The 19476-nt window shown below is 37.7% G+C and overlaps 1 protein-coding gene across 8 annotated transcripts in view; it reads right to left on the bottom strand.

The window, feature by feature from the left end:
- Positions 1-959: 959 nt before the first annotated feature.
- Positions 960-19476, bottom strand: part of CEP78 (centrosomal protein 78) — a 55286-nt gene continuing 36769 nt past the window's right edge. For all 8 annotated transcript variants that reach the window (XM_064437853.1, XM_064437855.1, XM_064437854.1 and 5 more), the window contains 8 exons: positions 16364-16472; positions 14605-14740; positions 13597-13642; positions 12307-12450; positions 6937-7014; positions 5022-5188; positions 3351-3504; positions 960-1808 (listed from right to left, as the gene is read on the bottom strand). In XM_064437853.1, the coding sequence (XP_064293923.1) occupies positions 1299-1808; positions 3351-3504; positions 5022-5188; positions 6937-7014; positions 12307-12450; positions 13597-13642; positions 14605-14740; positions 16364-16472 (1344 nt within the window). In that variant the 3' untranslated portion in view covers positions 960-1298. The remainder of the gene's footprint in view (positions 1809-3350; positions 3505-5021; positions 5189-6936; positions 7015-12306; positions 12451-13596; positions 13643-14604; positions 14741-16363; positions 16473-19476) is intronic.

The following is a 19476-nucleotide window of genomic DNA, read 5'->3' as shown; positions in this document are numbered from 1 at the left end:
TAGATAGTGAAATAAAGGCAAAGTATTTAAATTTGATCTTTTTCAAAAGAGCAGTTTTTCATGACAATTGCACAATGTGAGTTTTCAACATCTGAACTTCTCTTTGTCAGATTCTACTGATCTCCCAGAGTTGCTACTACAGTTTAAGAAACTTCTTTTAATTCAGGACTGACACAAGCACATCTATGTGAAAAAAAGTCAAAGAAAGAATTTAAGGAAATAAAATTGACTGGTTCATTCAAAAGCAAAATTCTCTGCCATTGTTGAATGAAACGACCTAGGCTTTAACCCTACACTAAAACAGTTTAGGTTGTTTCATTCTTCCAAATGCAGATTTTGTTGCTTAAAAACACTTTTCCTAAAATTTGCTTAAATGTTTAACATCTTCCTCATCTCCACAACCCTTGCTAATACATTTAATGTTACAGAACTCCCATTTGTATCAAAACAGTAGTTACTGAAGGAGACTGATAATTATATTATTATATTAGTCTCTTCACTGATTGCCTTCTCATGACACCCAGGCAAGTGTACAAATATAAAGAAAGATTCAGGGCCATACCGAATTGCATCTGATTACTATTCCTGGTGCAAAACAACATGATTTTCTGTGCCGCATAAGGCAAATCAAAACCTATGTTACTCTAACGGAAGTTCAGAAGCTGCAAATCAGCTGCCTGTGCAAAAGGACAGGAACAAGAAGCTGGGGGGCAAACTCTAGGAGTTGGTCTAGACAACCCTTAGAGGTCCTTTCCATCGTGTATTATTCTATGATCTGCAGTCATAGCAGTGAGGAAGAATGGCTGTATTTAAATATTTTTTTCAGGGATGTTTCTGGGCTCATTTTCAAATCTGAAACTTCCACTACCTTTGGGAATGTCATACCCACGCCCTGTTAGGTGTGAACTGGTGTTTGCCCTAAAACAATTTTTTCCACTTCCATTGCAACACACTGGAAATAAATGAAAAGCAAAATTTGTACTCAATTTTATTAGCTCAAAACAGTTTACACTCCATAACAAGATCTGTGATACACAATAAAATCCATATGCCAGGAATCCTTTGTATGTAGTACAAACTGAAGGGTACCATTCTACCAGTGCATCATATTTCCAAAAATAAAAATCTAGTGACAAGTGATGCAAGCATGAAACAGGAATACAAAACAGCATGCAGTGTTTTAGAAGTTTACAAAGTCTACATTACTTTACAAAAAAGGCACAAACTACACTGAGGCATCTAAAATTTATTTTTAATCTTGCAAGTATAAAGAACAGTTCAAACACTTTGGATCCATTTCAAATGCTGGTAATACTTTGGATACTTTCAGAGCCAGATCCTACAGTATCAGTTCCAGACTGGTTTACTGTCTGCAGTCTACTTTGGTCTCCTCTTGCTCCATCACTGGGAATGGCCATTTCATTTGCTCTAGGGATGCATTTCTTTGAGGAAAAACTTCTGCTTTTTTCACCAAAAGCACCACTGGATGTTCTGCTACCATTACTTTTAATATGTACACTGGAATCAGAAAATGAATGCAGACTGGCAACCAATTGCCTCGCTGAGTGATGTCCTTTCACATGTTCATTTTGTTTGACTCTCCTCTCAGAGAATGTGGGAGTACTATTTCGAGGCTTATCCTCTTTAGTTTGGTTAATTGTGTGAGCTTCATTTTCCTTCCGTGAGCCTGGCTGATGTCCAGCAGTTTGAAGTTCCTGTAACTCTCTAAGAGCAGAGAAGGCATTATTCATAACCATCTGGGATTGAAATGTGCCAGGAAGAGAAACTTGGATGTCCCCAGCTCTGTTCTGAAATAAGAGATTCCAATGAAAATACTGATGCAACTGGAGAAAAGAAATCCAGTATTGCAACTGCCATATACTAAAATCTGCATAGCAAAATGAAGTCTTTACATAATATGGAAAAAATTCAGAGACAATAGCAATCACACAACTTTCATTACCTTTCAAAGCAAGCAAGTTTCAGAAGATAGCTAGGATGATAATGACACAGAGTAGGCATATTACAGTTTCAGATCTAGCCTGAACTTCATACTACAGAAATGTGTCAAATATACTGGCGCGTCCAAAGCCTAACCATGTCTATCATTCTGAAATAGCTGCAATTCGTAACATTTGCTCACAGTTCACTGTAGTGCGATGCCAATAGTCTATCCCACAATACCTAGCTTCCACAAGAATCCAAACTAACCAATACCAGGAGATAAGTATGAGAGTAGTGTTAAGTGTTAGTTGAAGCTTTTTGTAGTCATCATTTGCCATGTATACTTAAAAATCACTTTAAGCTCAGGCTTCTAAATGTAGATGAATTAGAAAAACGATTCAAACAAACTTCATGAACAAGTTAATGTCACAGTCCATCAGCTGAAAACACTGTGGCAAGCCGAACTATAACAAATATCAGAGAACCTATAATGAGAATTACTCTATTACTCTGAATAATTTTAGCAGATTCAGACTGCAAAACTGGAAACATTAAAAAAACCCAACACTTTTTACCATCATGTTTTAGGAGCTCATGGTGTTCTTGAGGAGTTTGGAACACTTCATAGGGAAGACATTGGGTATAATAAATGTACTGGAAATACAGCATGATTCTTAATGTGACAGTTTTATCCAGCTTGGACAAGGCTGTAGGCTGCCAGTATCTTAATTTTTAATTGCCTTAAAAATTTAAGCCTGGTTTGGTTTTTTTGTTTGTTTTTGGTTGTTTGGGGTTTTTTTTGGTAAGGGAACTTTAGTACATCCCTTGGAAAATCCAGGTGGTTTTCTATTTATTGACTTCAGAGTAGGAACTAAAACCTTATGTTGTTAATATCATAAATATGTAATTGCCTGCAATTCATGGCATGGCCCTCATAGAAATCTAACAGGACTGGATACACACACTGTAATAACTTAAGAAAATTCCTGCTTTTCAAAAGTCATATTGTACTACACTCTATTATCAGACCAAGTTTTTTTAAAACCACTATACATCATTACTAAGTGTTCCTAAAAAACCTACTCATGGTATTTTCCATTTTTATGGACACATACCACTATTGAACTTCATATTTCAAAATGAGAAACAACATAATTAATACCAACACTTACTTTAGAACATTACAAAATACTATGGTTTCTTTTCCAAACGGTAATAGCTTAAAAAGCTTACATTAACAATTGAATTATTATGATCTGTATAAATACAGCTACAGCAAAAGACTGCAGTAATAACTTCATGGATCATTTGTTAATCATTACTTTCAGTCAGAGGGGGAAACCAGCTGAAAAGTACATTAAATAGAATCAAGTACATTGCCACTGGCATTCCTTCTATAGACTTACTTTGCTATTCTGGGTATGTTCTTGTCTTTCTTCTTCAAAAGACTTCTCCTTTATTATGTTAGCAGGCTTACTGAGAGTGGAATACATTTGTGGATTCCCCAAAAGACCAAAATCTGACTGGTCCACCCCAGCTAATACAGCAAGCTGTCCAAGTCTGTAAAACAAAGTTTAATAGAAAATGACACAAAAAATTCTTACCCCATGAAAGATCTAAACATTCAAAACCAGAAGAAGAAACAGAATCTGTCTGAAGCTTTGAAGACAGTTTTTCCATTATTTTCTGAGAAGCCCAAAATAGCTGAATAAAGATGAAAACAAGTAACTAAAGCTATTTTCCTATCTTTACACGAATGAGCCTGCAGGTTCAAAATGCGCAGTCTTCACTCATTGTTATGAAACTAAGAATGAAGTTCTCCCAGCTAGCACTGTTCTTAGAGCAGGATGCTGGCAAGCAGATTCCCTGCCAGGCAGAACAAAGATTAAAACTCTGTCATTCAAGCAGAAGACTAGTGCACATCTCCCAAACTAGCATAATCTCTAACACCCAAATCCAATTACACGCTTCACAAATGCAGTCATGTTGTTTCACCTGCCAACTTACAAGTTGGCCAAACCTACCACTTGGGTGTTTTATGCCTCCATAAGAAGTGAGGAGTTGCAACCATCAATTGACAGCACAGCATTAAACAGAAGCTTATTGAGAAGAGCAGTCTTTGTGATTGGGATTCTGTAACTTTCAGAGCAGCTCCCAATTATCACAAATAGATGTAGGAGGACCCACCTGAAAAAATTTTATTTTATGTAGTGAGAGAACATTTTTTCCTTCCCTCAAAGTTTGAAATTCAGTCTTAAAGTAATGGCAACTCTACCAGATAATTGGCATAAAATTAGAACAGAGCCTCAAGGTGAACTTTACATTAAGTTATATTATTACAGTTTGGGGGTGGATGGCAGCCATAGGCAAGGAGGGCAAATAATATCTTCTGTGGTCTTCTCTGAACAGGCAGGGTAGGCTACAATGTATCTTCATGTCGTTCCTTCATTCTCCTGAATGAGATTGTCATGCCTGGCTATATAAGCTTTACAAAATAGGTTTGAGAACTTAAGCTGAAATTCTTTGACAAATAGGATGGATGAACCATCCTCACAGAAACTGCAGGTACAGAGGTAGAGCCTTAAGACAAAGTTTAATCAGTACTCTGTAAAATATTTCAAGTGATAATAAATAATCCAGAATTTAAGTACAGAGGCCAGATTCATCCATCTAGATTTCTGTTCTTCCATTAGTGAAAGGGGGCCCAAAGCAACAGGACACTTTCTGAAGCCAGTCGAACTGTATTTTGAGCCTTTTGTGTTATGGGAATGCTAAGAGCCACAGGTGATCCAATAAAGACCTGGAAACATGCTTTAATAGAAGCTTTCTTCTCTTTTGGAATGGGCTTCCTGAAAGCCTTTCCCAAGGACAGATTGAGCTGGGCAGTGCTTGGATCATGTTCCTCCCACTGAGAAGAGACTAAACAGTAGGTACATACAGTTAATTTTTCTTCCTTTGCTCTTTGCAAGTACAGTTCTAGAAATCTGGGGGGAGGAGGCAGCATATTTCACCAGAAGGATAATTTTGGAAAGAGTTCTCAGCAGAAACAGTAAGACTTAAGTAAAGCAACAACCTACCCAGCATCTTTAAGGAGGTCTAAAAAAGCATGAAACTTTTGGAAAGAGTTCTCAATGCTGCCTAGAACACCTTCATCTTCCAAAATCTTGTTGGTTTCTGACTGTGCATGAAGAACCTCAGATAGGGAGGTATTTAGATTTCTTAATCTTGCATTTTCAATTTCCAGCTGGGGGGGGAGGGGGGGAGAAAAAAAAGTAATTTCTATCATTGTCAGTTAAAAAACACAGTCCAGCCCCACCTTTGCAAGCCTATAGAGCCATATCACAAAGAGAAATATCCAAAGTAACTGACATAACTGATATAGAACTTCCTGTACCAAAAATACTGAGCTCTGTGCAGGTTTGTTTATCCACAGCTGCAATCCTATGCTACCATAGTGAAATTGCTGCAGGCACACAAAACTGCTGGCTCAGCACTGTTTTTCAGTGTGTACAGAATGTTGCAGAGCAAGTGGAAGCTAATAAAATTAGTTTTCATATCATGTTATTTTGCATGTATTATGTGACACATTAACACCAAAGAATTAATTTTACTAATAAAAACCTTAATCAAGGCCAATGCTCTCCTTATATTCACACCTCTCTATCAGAGGGAATGCATAATACTGTGTCTCTCCCCTGCATTGTGCATCCCAAATTGAAAGTTTAAGATGATCCGATTTTTCTTCACATTGAACATTAATCAAAATCAATGACAAACTGAAAGTTGAATGATAACTGTAGGATACACAGGGGTTTGTGTTTGAGGGAAACATTAACTTAGACACTCATTGGCGATTACAGCTATGCAGTCACTGCTACTACAGGCTTTCCTTCTGCCACCTTTTAGGAGAGAATGACAAAAAAATTACAGATCTGTGTAACACTGTAGCTGTTAAACTAGCATCAAAATGAACAGTTTTAGAGATTACTGCTACTTAGTTTATCCCTTCTCCTGAGACAAGGTACCAGGTCCAAGCAGTCTAGCACAATAGAGTAAGATCTGTTGCAGTGGGTATTTAGCCTGAAAAGCATTTAAGTATTTAACAACAGATATCCAGCAGACCCCACTGGTGCACCTCACATTACAGGAGGATGGGGATGGCCGCACCAGAGGACTACAACAAACCCTGTAGAGTGCGGAGTCCTTTGTGGATATCTGCTTCCTGGATGGTGGGGTACCGCTTGTTGCTCAAGTTCCAAAGGGTACCACCACTTTCATTCCACTCCAGATCACATCTAAGAACAAAATCCATTCATTTACACTATCTTACATTCAACTCTACTACAAGAAATTCTGCTTATTGATGCAAAAGGATGTTTTCAGGTCAGTAACAATGGATGGCAGGGAAAGAGACCTCACAATTTAACTGTGACAAGTTGTTAATTCAATTCTGACATAATGCGAAACTGCATTTCGCAACAACTGATGGCTGACATGCTATGCAGAAAACCATCCAACATTTTTATTGCCTGCAGAAACAAAACTCGAAAAATCAAAGGTACAGAATACGCCAAATTAAACAACACTTGCAACAAACAGCTTTTAGCGCAAGTCATGATAAAGAAGGTGGGAGACCTCAAAGAACTATCCATCTGCTGCAAACTGCAAACAGATTTAATCACTTTCTCAAGAATAACAAACATCAGGACACCCCAGACCATAAGTACTACACCAAATGAATGAAACACATTGAAAGGGTAGCTTGACCCAGAGTTCAAGGCTCTGGAAAAGGATCAGGAGAACAAACACACATTACTAAATGCGGATTTCATCACCACCCTTAGGCTAGTAAATGATCCATGTGACTTTGAACTGAAGCTCTGGAAGCTACCATATTAGAGGTCACTGATAATTACTCCTAACTAAGCAAGTAGACAGTCTGACTGGTGCCTCCTTTAAAAGTAAAGATGATTAACAGTTAAGTATCATTACCTCCATTATCCGTTCCTCAGCCTTTACTCTGGCTCTTTGTTCTTCCTTTAATTTCTCTATGCATTCTTCCAGCTCCAACTATCATAACAGAGATGAACTATCATGAAATTTATCTCAAAACGTTAGATCAACATGCAGTATTATACAACTCAACATGTCTAATTAACAACTAGCACACAGCATTCCAAGCAATAACATATATTCTACAAAAATACATGACAGAGGTCCACCAGTACATAACCCTAGGATGCAAAAAATCAACACAGGAGGAGTGAAAATAAGTGTGATTCACTTAACAGATTTGCAATATAACAATAGATAACATGAGATTATAGCACATCTCTTGGGTCTATGACATTACTATCAGGAATGTATGTTCTCTACTTCCTCTTCTTCCCCTTCGCCTTTTCAAACTTCATTTTTAACTAAAAACGTCTACCTCATCGAAAGCTTAAATTGGGCTCTAAAAAGCATCCTTAGTAGTCATACCTACATTTTCAGAATGTGTTCTTCATCCAGGATTTTATTCATTATGACAGCAGTAGGAATACGAAATTCTGAACTGTAGGAGCTGTATTCTTTTCAATTGGTTTCACTTAGTTCTTCAGCAGAAAAAGTAAGTTTTTCACAATCCCAAGCTGTTTCAGTGAGGTAAGCAGCTTAGCATTGAATTAACAAGAAAAACAAACCCAAACATCTAACAAATATATTCAGGTCTTATTCATGAGATGCCTACACTTGTATTTTAACTTTCAGATCTAAGGAGTAAATCTCTCAGTTTCAGTGAACAGTAGTCAGGATTCGATAAGCAATCACCACATTTTCTTGTACCATAGCAAAGCATTATCATATTTAATTAGAGCATCTGAAGTGGAAAAGCAAACAGGAATATTTGTTCTTGCATGCTGTGCTGGTTTTGGCTGGGGTAGAGTTAATTTTCTTCACAGTAGCAAGTATGGGGCTATGTTTTGGATTTGTGCTGAAGACAGTGTCGATAACACAGGTATGTTTTAGTTACTGCTGAGCAGGTTTTACACAGAGTCAAGGCTTTTTCTGCTTCTCACCCACCACCAGCGAGCAGGCTGGGGGTGCATAAGAAGCTGGGAGGGGACACAGCTGGGACAGTTGACCCCAACTGACCAAGGGATATCCCACACCATATGATGTCATGCTCAGCATGGGGAAGAAGAAGGAAGGGGGGGAACGTTTGGAGTGATGGTGTTTGTCTTCCTGAGTAACCATTACATGTGATGGTGCCCTGCTTTCCTGGAGATGGCTGAACACCTGCCTGCCCATGGAAGTGGTGAATTAATTCCTTCTTTTGCTTTGCTTTCATGCACGGCTTTTGCTTTACCCATTAAACTGTCTTTATCTCAATCCACAAGTTTTCCCACTTTTACCCTTCTGATTCTCTCCCCATCCCACCAGGGAGTGGTGAGCGAACAGCTGGGTGCTGCTCAGTTACCAGCTGGTGTTAAAACCATGAAACACGCCTTAAGAGTCTTCTGAATCCAAAGGTGGATACAGTTAAAACTATCACACTGTTCTGTTTTTCGGAGGGTAACCTATATGAACTAACAGTATACGAAGCTTCTTCATTTCTCTATATACCTTGTATACAGGCACATGTATGTAATGTAGGACACTGCTTTTTGTACACACCTTATCAACCAGTTCTACAGAGGAGCAAAGATCCAAATAGTACTGAAATCCTTTACTACCAAAAGCTTATTCAAGACCATGCTACTGCACTTCATACAAGCAAACAACTGAGAAGACTTGTGTGTAACAGAATGCATAGTAAAAATCCTTCTACAAATGGAAAGAGGTCTTGTAGGATGTGAGGACTTTTGCACCTGATTCAAAGATGCAGGTTCTAAAATATTCTAGATATAGCCCTCCCAGTGACAACCACTCAGTGAAGATTATGGGTTTGTCACTACTAGTATCTGCCAAGCTAAACCTGGAACTAGAAAGCTAGTCATATCTTTAGCATCTGAACACATGAGAAAGATTCTCAGAGGTCAGAAGGTATAGGAACACCACATTTCAAAGACAGCATTTTTGGAAGAGATTTAACAGTATCTAACTGCCATGATGTAACAAAATCACCTCCAGGCATGGGGTGGGGGCGAAATCTCTATGGAGAACCCTCAACAAATACCACAATCTTGCTGCAATCTACTTCAGAACATGGGGAAAGAATAGGAGCTAGAAATCCGTTTAAAGATGCAGAAGCACAGCACAGAAAGTAGCAACTGTAATGTCGTACAATTCACAACTTGACATGTAAGCTGGAATCCTGTAACCTAGCTTTGAAGATCAGTCACAGGTACCACAGCCTTGAAGAATGCTTACAGTTCCATTTATAGTGTGTGTGCATGTGCATGTATGTGTTTTAAAGTTTTTAGGGTGTAAGGTTTGTGGTTTTTTTGCAAGGAATTCTACTTTAGAAACCTTGGTTCTATAGTATTTCTGTTGTGGACAGATTTTAGACAATTCTAAAGGTGACAGCACTGACCTTTTTCTTCACATTGCTGGTTTGTATTCTCAAAGGGAAAAGGCTTAGAGAATTTGGAGGTTTTGTAGTTTTGTTTAAACTTGATTTATCACACTGTAGATGTATACAATATTGGGTTATGAGCTGACTTCACAAAAAAATTGACAAACACTGCAGCTACATCTCCTCATAAGTGGTATCAGAAGCCTACATTTAAAGGAAAATACCTTGCACCTGCGCAAACATATTTGCCACCATTAAATTACAAGTATATGTACACTTTATTCTTTGATTTGCTTTTTAGAAATTCACTAGCTTCCACAAGCCTCTAGCCCTTGTGCGGAAAAATTTATTAAAGAACATCAGAGACCTAAATGTACACCCAAGCTGCAAGACTGACCCTTCCAGTGGTGTAGTCCAGAAAGACAGCACTGACAGCCTTTTAGATGAAGTTGAACAGCAAATATATCTGTAGCCCTCAGAATTACTGTATGCAATTGGACTACTCAACACTAGACAGAGGTATAAAACTTAAGTTTAAAAATAAAAAAAATATCAGAAAAACTTGAGTAACTAATTAGCCATGTTTTTCATTGTTGTCCTTATTTTTAAGAAGGAGTTACAGTGCAATCTCTACTTGTACATAATTCATGTAATATTCATGTAAAATTATCTCAGCCTCTCCTCAGAGGAGAGATGTTCCAGTTCCTTAAATCATCCTTGCAGCTCTTCATTGGACTATCTCCAGAATGCTCATGTGTCTCTTGTACTGGGGAATTAAGAACTGGACACAGTACTCCAGGTGTGGCCTCACCAGCACTGAATACAGGGGAAGGATCACACACCCCAGCCTGCTAACACTCTTCCTTATGCAGTCCAGGATGCCATCACCTTCTTCGCTACAAGGGCACATTGCTGGCTTCTGTTCAACTTGTTGTCCACCATGAACCCAGGGCCTTTTCTTTCTGCAACACTGCTTCCAGATGGTCTGTCCTCAGCAGATACTGGTGCATGGGGTTGTTCTTCCCCGGGTGCATGACTTTGCACTTCTGGTTGAACTACACGAGTTTTCTCCACATTAGTAAGTTGAATCAACTTCCCTTATGCTCAGATAAACATGAAAAAAGATGCAAGAGAAGAAGACTGAAGCAAGAAATGGAAAAAGCACTAAGGAATGGAGGAAAAATAGACCTCACCGTTCAATGGTGACAAGTTATTAGTTTGGTTCTGCCATAATGTGGAATGGTGATTTGCATCAGCATAACAAAAAGGATGGGTGTGGCACAGAAACAGTTCAAGACTGTTTGAACAGTGCTGTCAGATATGCAGCATTGGCTTGAAAAAGTATTTTGGTTTTCAAATTCAGAAAATCAGGAAAACCCAGACCTTTACAAGCATGGGAAATTTAGAACAAATTTTGGCGTAGGTTCCTAAAATTTGTAGTTCTGCCTCCCAGGAAGCTCAAATTAATCACAAATTATTCCTTCTTTACAGTTGCTCTCTATGTAATACAACAGGTAACACTGACAACACAGGTTGAAATGATGACTTTTCCCCAAAGCGCAAAACAGCCTGCCTCTGCAGTGTGTTGTGAAAGTAATACTCCCTCTTCTCCAAACACCAAGAATAAACATATCAAGTGATTCCTGAAAGCACCGTACTTGCTGCATAGAAGTTTTTGGCACAATATGCACGTGACATGGAATTCCATGATTCCAGCCACAATGCTCTTCATGGGCATGCTGAAGCCGCTGCACAGCACAATGTCAACATACACCACACGAACAGCAATACAAAATCACCTACAAAGAAGAAAGCCACTATACAACAAAGTCCCAGCAGCATGTGAAAACCTAGAAAATTTTCCTGAACAAAAGCTCTAGAGAGAAAAAGCATAGGCCTAAAGAAAAAGTGTACAGGCAGGTAGTTATTTATGCCGTATTTGTACAGTCTTTTTGCCAGCCACCCTAACTCTCCCACTACATATAATTGTGTAACAAGTTAAGTTTCAACTTCACTTGCTTACACAAAGAACTATATGGTCTTAATATTTATACACATCGACAGTTCATTCACCCAGTGTGGTGCTCTGTGACAACCACCACTGAAACCATACTGACTATAGATCTTATTTTTAGCAGTATTCATTTGGAGGCAGTACAGATTCTCCAAATAAAATCTAAATCCTGCTAGATACCTCAGGCGCGTTACTAAGCCACTGAAACGCACCCTTTGTTTTCCTTTTCTTTTGTAAGAACATTCCCTGTCAAGGCATTTGTAGCAATAGTCAGTCTTGCCACTGCTAGTTTCTTAGAACTATCAATGAAGTAGAGGGAACAATAAAAAGTGAATGAAAAAAGTCTGTTACCAAGCTCAATTATAAAATGGAGCTTTAACACAATTTCAGTTATTTTTAAAATACTTTTACACAACCATCATTACAATATTTTAGCTCTTAGAAATAACGTTAAATTACATTTATAAAGGAAGTACTTGGAAGGAAATACTACAGGCAGTTACAGTGATCAAAAGAGTTGTGAAACATGATTCAAGACTGGAACAGAGAAATTACACATATTGCAGCTGTATGTATTAGGTGAAGTTCTTCCTTATTATGGCCCCAATTTGAAAATATGCTTATAGGGTAAACATCTTCATTAGAACTATTCAGAGACTGGAAATCCAGTGCATATTTGACACACATCTTCTGAAATGGAAGCCTGTGTGACATCATGTAGGATAATTAAAAGTTATTCAGAAGTCCTGCTGCATGACTGGTTATTAGCTTAACCATAAATTTCTGAATAAAGCATGGTTTAATTGATAAAATTTGCCTTTTTGGAGTTTAAGGCAGAGAACATGCTTCTTACCTGTAACTGTTGATACTCGGTTACATTAATCTTATCTAATGATTTTGCCAAATCAGCATGATGGATAACATCATCTAAATCTTCTGTGTCTTCAGTTTCCGATGTAGAAGCGCTTTCTACTGTCACCTTCACAGGAATACCTGTCTAATTACATCAGAAAATAAAAACACACCCACTCCCAGCATTACACTGTGCAATAAAAATCAAAGATTAAATAGCACTAAAAGCTTAATTTAAATGCAGTCATTTCTCAGAGTCCCTTACAGTGCATATTACATTGTCCAGCTACAGAAGGTTGAAATAAATTTCCATAAAACAATTTTAAAAAGATCATATGTGTGCATATATTGGCTGTATGTGGCAAGGTATTGGCAGTGGGGGCTGCAGAGTGGCCCTGTGCTGGACACCACTGGTTCCAGCCAGCTCCAATGGACGCCCCACAGGGTACGGCTGAGCCCAGCAGCCAAGATAGTGGCATCTTGGGGAAAGTGTATTGAGGAAAGGGCAAAAGAAGGCAGAAGAGGAGGGAACCAAAAGAGACAGAGAGAGCGGAGAGAACATGAGGCTCAGAGGAGGTGCTCCATGGTGGAGCTGATACCCACACTCCAGCCCAGGGAAGACCCCTTGCCAGAGCAGAGGGATGGGCTGAAGGAGCTGTGGCTTGTGGACAGCCTGTGGTGGAGCGGGTTTTCCCAAAGGACTGCAGCCCATGGGAAGCCTATGCAGAGCAGGGGATAAGTTTGCTGGCTTCAGCAGCCATCAGACTCTTCTGTATGCCAATTTAATTCACTAGTACATGCTAACACACTTCTTCAGCTTTTCTCTGGTGAGGGTGTGGGGGGCAAGATGGAAATGAGATGCAAAGAAGGAAGAAAGTGGGGATTTTTTTCTCCCCTGCTGGTATGTTTACTACAGCAGTTCACAGATGGGTTCAAACACAAGTCCAAAAGTAAAAAGAGGAAAGAGAGGAAAGGGGGAGTGGAACGTGTCAAGAGAAAAATGCTGTTAATTCTTCTGATTTCCTCTGGAGGAACTGTGCCCATACTCACACCCAGCTTGCTCATAAGATTAAGAAGCCAAAAGGTAGGGATATAGAAATGGGAATAAACTAAGTATCAAAGAAGTTTCAACCAAATGCAGACATAGACTATTATTTTGCACTTCTATGAGAAAGAAATTTTAAAAGTATCTTCCAGTCTTAACTTCTAGACAGTAAGAGTCTGTGGAGAATACTTTTTTTTTTTTCCAGGCATTAATCTACTAAATAAACCATTGCATGAGAAAGAGTACCTGAATCTTCACTGGTAGTTCTTCAGTACTATCCACTGCCCCCCCTCTAAAGTTAGAAAAAAACACTTGTGAGAAAAGTGAGTTTACATATTGTCACCATTGCTATTTCCATTTCAAACACAGGATTCTAGGACATGTGAAGCAGTAAGAGTAAAAACAGCATCAGACACTGCACTGTATCCCTTTAACACTCACTACACCCTCATTTTTTTCTATTAGTACTTAATAATGAATTAGAGCAACATTACTGGATGCTAACACTAATACCTTCAATAGGCATCTTGCTTAGTTGTTTATTATGAACTAAATTTAACAGGAGAATTTGGAGTTCAGCATTTTGAAAGACAAGTTTAATAAAGGTAGTTCTGATAGAGCATTAAGTAATCTTCTGTTTAAATATACTGCCTCCATTTTGAGAGGCCAAGGTCCTGGGAATACATAAAAAAAAAACAAAACAAAAACTGTTTCAGAAAGAGGCATTATAATAATATTATGGCTTCTATGTGTAACGATTTTTTTTATTTATTTTACTTCACAGGGCTTAGATGGTCACAATACTTTTGTTGGCACTAGAGGAGATGGAGCAGAAAGAAGAGGTGGACAAAATACCTAGGCACCTTGAACTGGATGCCAAATCAACTACACTACAAGCTTAGAAAACTAAACTCCATCTTCAGCTATGATAAGTCTGATAAATCATTAGTAACAAGAGAACAAACAAGCAAGTTGGGCTTGATTGTGGGTTTGGTTTTTTTTTTAGCTAGACCTGGATATTCCTATGGCCATCAAATTATATCTTTTCATGTATTTTGAAAAAGTCCTGGAATAGAATTTATATAACATTCTCAAAATGTATATAAACAGTAAAAATTATGGATGCAATACGAAATTGTGTGTAACTCACATTTTAAAAAATGTATTTTAAAAAACTAACACTGCTCTCTACTATCTCTACTATCATGCACATTTTATGCTTTAATGTTTTCCCCTGTACTATGAAAACCTCACCTGCATCTCTTTGCACGTTCTGCAGTCCGCCAAGGAAGGAAGCCTTTTGTGCCGGGCGGTAGTGGTTTTGGTGAGTAACTATCTTTCACAGGTACATTTTTTCTCCCAGGACTTACAGACTTTTTAGATGTTAATCCTGTATTGAACAGCAAGAATAGGGGGAAAGAGAATTCATTATACCTAGTTATTTACATATAAATTCACATCTTACTGTTCATAAGTAAAATCTCCTATGTAATAAAAGGGACTGTAGGAAATCTGCTTTTCAATCTAATTTTCCTGAAGTGTTCAAAAAACTTTTGGTTGCTTCTCAAAAAGAGAGGTGGTCAGTTTATCTGCTTGTAATTATAAACTGGTATACTTAACTGTTATTTAGCTTGATCTAAGTAAGACACACTCTTATTCAAAAAAAGGAAACAAAGTTTTGTAGGTAAAGAGGTTTATTCACGTTACTAATTTCAGATACCTAACTCTGTTTTCTTAAGTGGGAGCTTAGACAGTCCATGTAGACAGTAAGGCTATCTACCTGCTTCAAATTGCCCTCTAGTGGCTTTAGTGCAAAGAACGTTGATTTTCTAACTGGCAAAATGCTTTAAGCTAAAGCTGGTACTCATGTTCATCGCTCCTAGAGAACACCAGCAATACCTTCACTTAAGATGAATAATGAAAAGCCACATTCACTATTGTCTTTTTGTTCTTTTGTTGTTGTTTCAAGCGTATGCTATCACTCAAAGTAGATTAAGAATACCTAGTGTGCATGACCACTCTTGCCCAGATTCTGTGTAAGTTAGAAACTAGCAAGCCCAAAAAACTGTTCACCTAGTATTTCATACAGTTAAGTTAGTGAGAACTCAGGTTATTGTTTCTTTGAGATCAATAAAACAACTAATTTTTTAATGGTACAGAATGTGTAACTGTGGTAATGGGATTCCAAATTTCAGTTTGTTCCCAACAAGTAAACAGAATAGAGTCATTTTCACCTCCTGACTCCCTATCTTTAAAAAACAAAACAAAACAAAAAACAAACAAAACCCCAAAACACCACAACTATATTTAAGTCAGGCATTTTCTTCTTTCATCACCCTGATCATCACAGTTTATTTGTACAAAAATTTCAATTTGATTTATGCTTACCACTCTGTTTCCAGATAACTAGAGCAAAGATGGAAGACAGCCAAATGTATTACAGTGAAATTTTTAGTAACTTATTGAAAAAATATTTCGTGTATCACAGCTATCAGTACTTAATTATAAATATTAAAGTTATTTTAAACATACTATTTATAACAGGTTTACATTAACTTAAAACAAAAAAATCTTAGAACATTTTGTACATCACTAAAAAATGCATCCTTGTTTGTTCTGGCAGAGGACGGTCTTGCTCCAGAAAGCTTATAACATCAGAAGAACTAGGCAAGTTACTACCACTAAGCTTCCTAGAAGTAAAAGCTTGTGGAGAGGATGCACTCAGAATAAAGACGTGCAACGCGTCCACATATATAAGTCAGCACATCCCACCATTTTTCCAGCCACATATCTAGCAGCACTGAAAATGAGAACAAGTTTCCTCCAGAAACCACTGATGGTAGAAGACATGTTATTCGATAAAGAATAAATAGAATTTTTTTTTAAGACAAGTATTCTGCAAAACAGTGCCATTTAGGCACATTGTTTATTTTACCATTAAAGTTCTTAAACATTAGAAGACTATTTTGTAGACAAAATTTGCTATAGTCAGAGAAAATAAAGACAGTATTACCAACACGAATAGTAGCTTTTCCTTTTCGACCACTTCCTAGGACAATAGTTCTTTTCCTTGGTCTAGTTTTCAAAGCATCCTTGGAAGATGGAGATGTCAGCCACTTATACTGGAAAATTTTTTTTCAGAGAAAGACAAATTGTGTTAGTAACTGGTATTTAAAGAGGTGCTCATTTAAGATTAGAAGGGAGGTTGTCAGATATATGGAGAACACTGCTAGTTACAGAAGACCTAATAACAAACTGTAAAATTAAGCAAAAATAAAAATCCCACAGAGCCCCAATTCAAACACAGGTTTAACGCAAGTCTGAGTGCTACATTATCAGAAAGTCCTCCCAGAACACCACTATAGCATCCCATCCAATATTTTCCTTTCTCTTGTACAGAACACTTCTCTCTTTATAGTAAAAAAAAATTGCACCAACCCTATAAAAAGCAAAATCTGGCTTTTGTTTTTCATACTCAGAAGGCTGGCTTGCTAGGAATCACTGTCTCAGGCCAAAGTTCTCCAGAGTAATAAAAGCTTCCCTAACATGATTTTGTATTACCAATACAGTTAGTCTTTTAAAAAATACAAAGTTTAATCTTCACTGCCTGTAATAAAAATTCATCCTTACACAGCAACAGCCTCCAAACAAAAATTAGCACATAGTGGTAAGCAAAGGCAAGTGCTGTGCTTCAACTTTCATTTCCTTAGAGCAACAGCTCTGATCTTACAGTTTCCCTCTCCTCAGTAGAAGTTTTATTATTTCAGGTAGATATTCTTAAGCTACACTGTCACTTATTTTTCAATCTGCATCAAGCTACAGTTAGTACAAAGTCTAGTGCTGAAGCAGCTGTCAAAGGAAATGCAATTGATATTAACACAAAGCTTATGTCAGAGAGACCCAAATCCCACATCAGAGTACTAGGAACAGCATGCCAAAGTTAGTCCTACCTGATACACCGGGAAGATTAACACACTATTACCATGGACTACACTTGGCTAGTTAGAGCAAGTTTATTATTAGCAATAAAAACTATTTTTTTTAACAAACTTTGGACTCAACTAATCCTTATATAAATTTTGCTGGGTCTGCAGCTGGATCTAGCTCCTCAGAGAAGTGAATTGTTCATTTTAAACTAAAAAATAGACAGAAAGAGTAAAATCAAATCACAAACTTCTAAGAGCAAGGGTATCTTAATTTGGTTTTACTACACACATAAAAGAGCAGCTATACTAGGTTAAACCTAAAGTTCATCTAGCCCAGGAGCCTGTCTCTTGCCTAGGTGCATGCTGCTGTTGTACATCTAAGTATGAAGACAGCAAGCTTATTAAGGCAGTGTTGAAAAAATTACAAAGTCCTTGAGCTGAGACTATGAAACCAACTTGTTTCATGGACACCTTCACTGGATTTTTCCTTTAAGTTATTCAGTCTCACTCAGAATCTACACAAACTTTCACCACCAATTACACCCAACAGTATCTACAATTACAATCCACTATACCAGCAACATAGTGCTTCTAGGATTAATACAGCTTTCCTCTGTTTTAGCTGCTCATCAAATTTAAAGGTATTGGTTAGCAGTAGGCAGCTCTTCTTACTAACTTGAAGATCCAACCCAAAAGGCAAGCACGTACATGCTACTGAAATGGAAAGAGAAACAACCAGTTTTTATGCCAAGCGGGATGGAAGGTATCCAGTATGCAAGTGGTGACAGTACATTACAGGCTATCTGTGGCAGCCAACATGATCTTTTGTAGTTATGATGGCTTATTATTATTAGGCCATACAAAAGCCCACCAAACTTCTCTTTGTAAAGCAACACAACAGCACCTTAACATATTTTTGGCATAAGCAAAACCATGGAGTTTGCACAACAGGTGTCATGATGAGGTGGTACAGAATGCAGCTCTGCTGCTTCTCGGATGTAAACAAATCTGACATTTACTGAGTTTTATTCAGGAGAATTATGACAGTTAGCCTTAGCTGAAACTAGAGGCAGTACTAGGGACGGTCATCCATGCAACTCTTTAGATATCTCTTAGTGGGTGAGATACGGTATGAGTTAGTCCACTTGCTGCAAAAGTAAGTTACAGATTCGTTTCACAAGGAAAATTACATCTTATGCCTTTTGTTCAAGAAGTGTCTACGCACAGGCTAAACTTAGTCCAACTGATTCTTCATTTTCTATCAATATGAAATCCAGATATCTTGCAACTACAATAGGTAAAATAAAAAAACACCCCTACTAATTTAAATACTTTCCAAGACAGCAACCCATGATTTCTCCACTACAAAAATTGGACCAGCACATCCTACTAAAACCTCACAGGTTTGGAGGCAGTACACAGATGACGAAAGGACACAACGCAAATGCTAACTGACTGTATTCTGTTTGACAAGCTTAAGGTATAAGAAACAAACATTACTTCTTTAAATTTGCAAGCTTAGTCGATAATGGATTGTCCATAAAAAAATAATGGAAAATCTGGAAAACAACTGAAATTTTTCTATTACCCTAAAACTGGTTTACAAATAGAAAGAACCATAGTTAGTTACATCTAGAATTTGGAATGTGTCATTAGGACTCTCACAAATACACTCTTAAATTGTTTTTATGCGTACGTTGTTTTTTTTTAAATCATATGGCTGAGTTTTGACGATCGACAGAATGAAGAAACAGTTCTTGTAGTTTTCTGCAACAGAGATTAATGACTGTTTGCCTTCAGTAACACCTCTGATGATTTATTAATTTATTGAGTTTTGACTCCTTAAAAAAAACAAAACCAAAACCCCACAAAACACACCACCAACACCCACACCCAACACAACAAAACCAAACCCCACATCGCTGACTTTGCACACCAAGACACTAGCTCAAAGAAATTCAACCGTTTTTCTCTTCATAATATCCAGACTTCTGTAACTGAGCTCAAAACCAACTGTACATCCTAGATTAGGGTAGTAAATATTTCTGTTTCAAAAGAACATCAGCCTCAACATCAAATGTTTGTGTCCATCTTGCTAAATAGGTGGATTATCCCTTTTTGAGTGTCTGCACTATTCCCATGATAAACAGCAAATGTTATTTACAACGGCCTGCTCACCAAGCTTACAAAATAAAGGATC

This window comes from Phalacrocorax carbo, chromosome Z, assembly GCF_963921805.1.
Source record: "Phalacrocorax carbo chromosome Z, bPhaCar2.1, whole genome shotgun sequence".
Lineage (NCBI taxonomy): Eukaryota > Metazoa > Chordata > Aves > Suliformes > Phalacrocoracidae > Phalacrocorax > Phalacrocorax carbo.
Note: the sequence above shows the minus strand (reverse complement) of the source record. Positions and strands in the feature narration are given on the sequence as shown.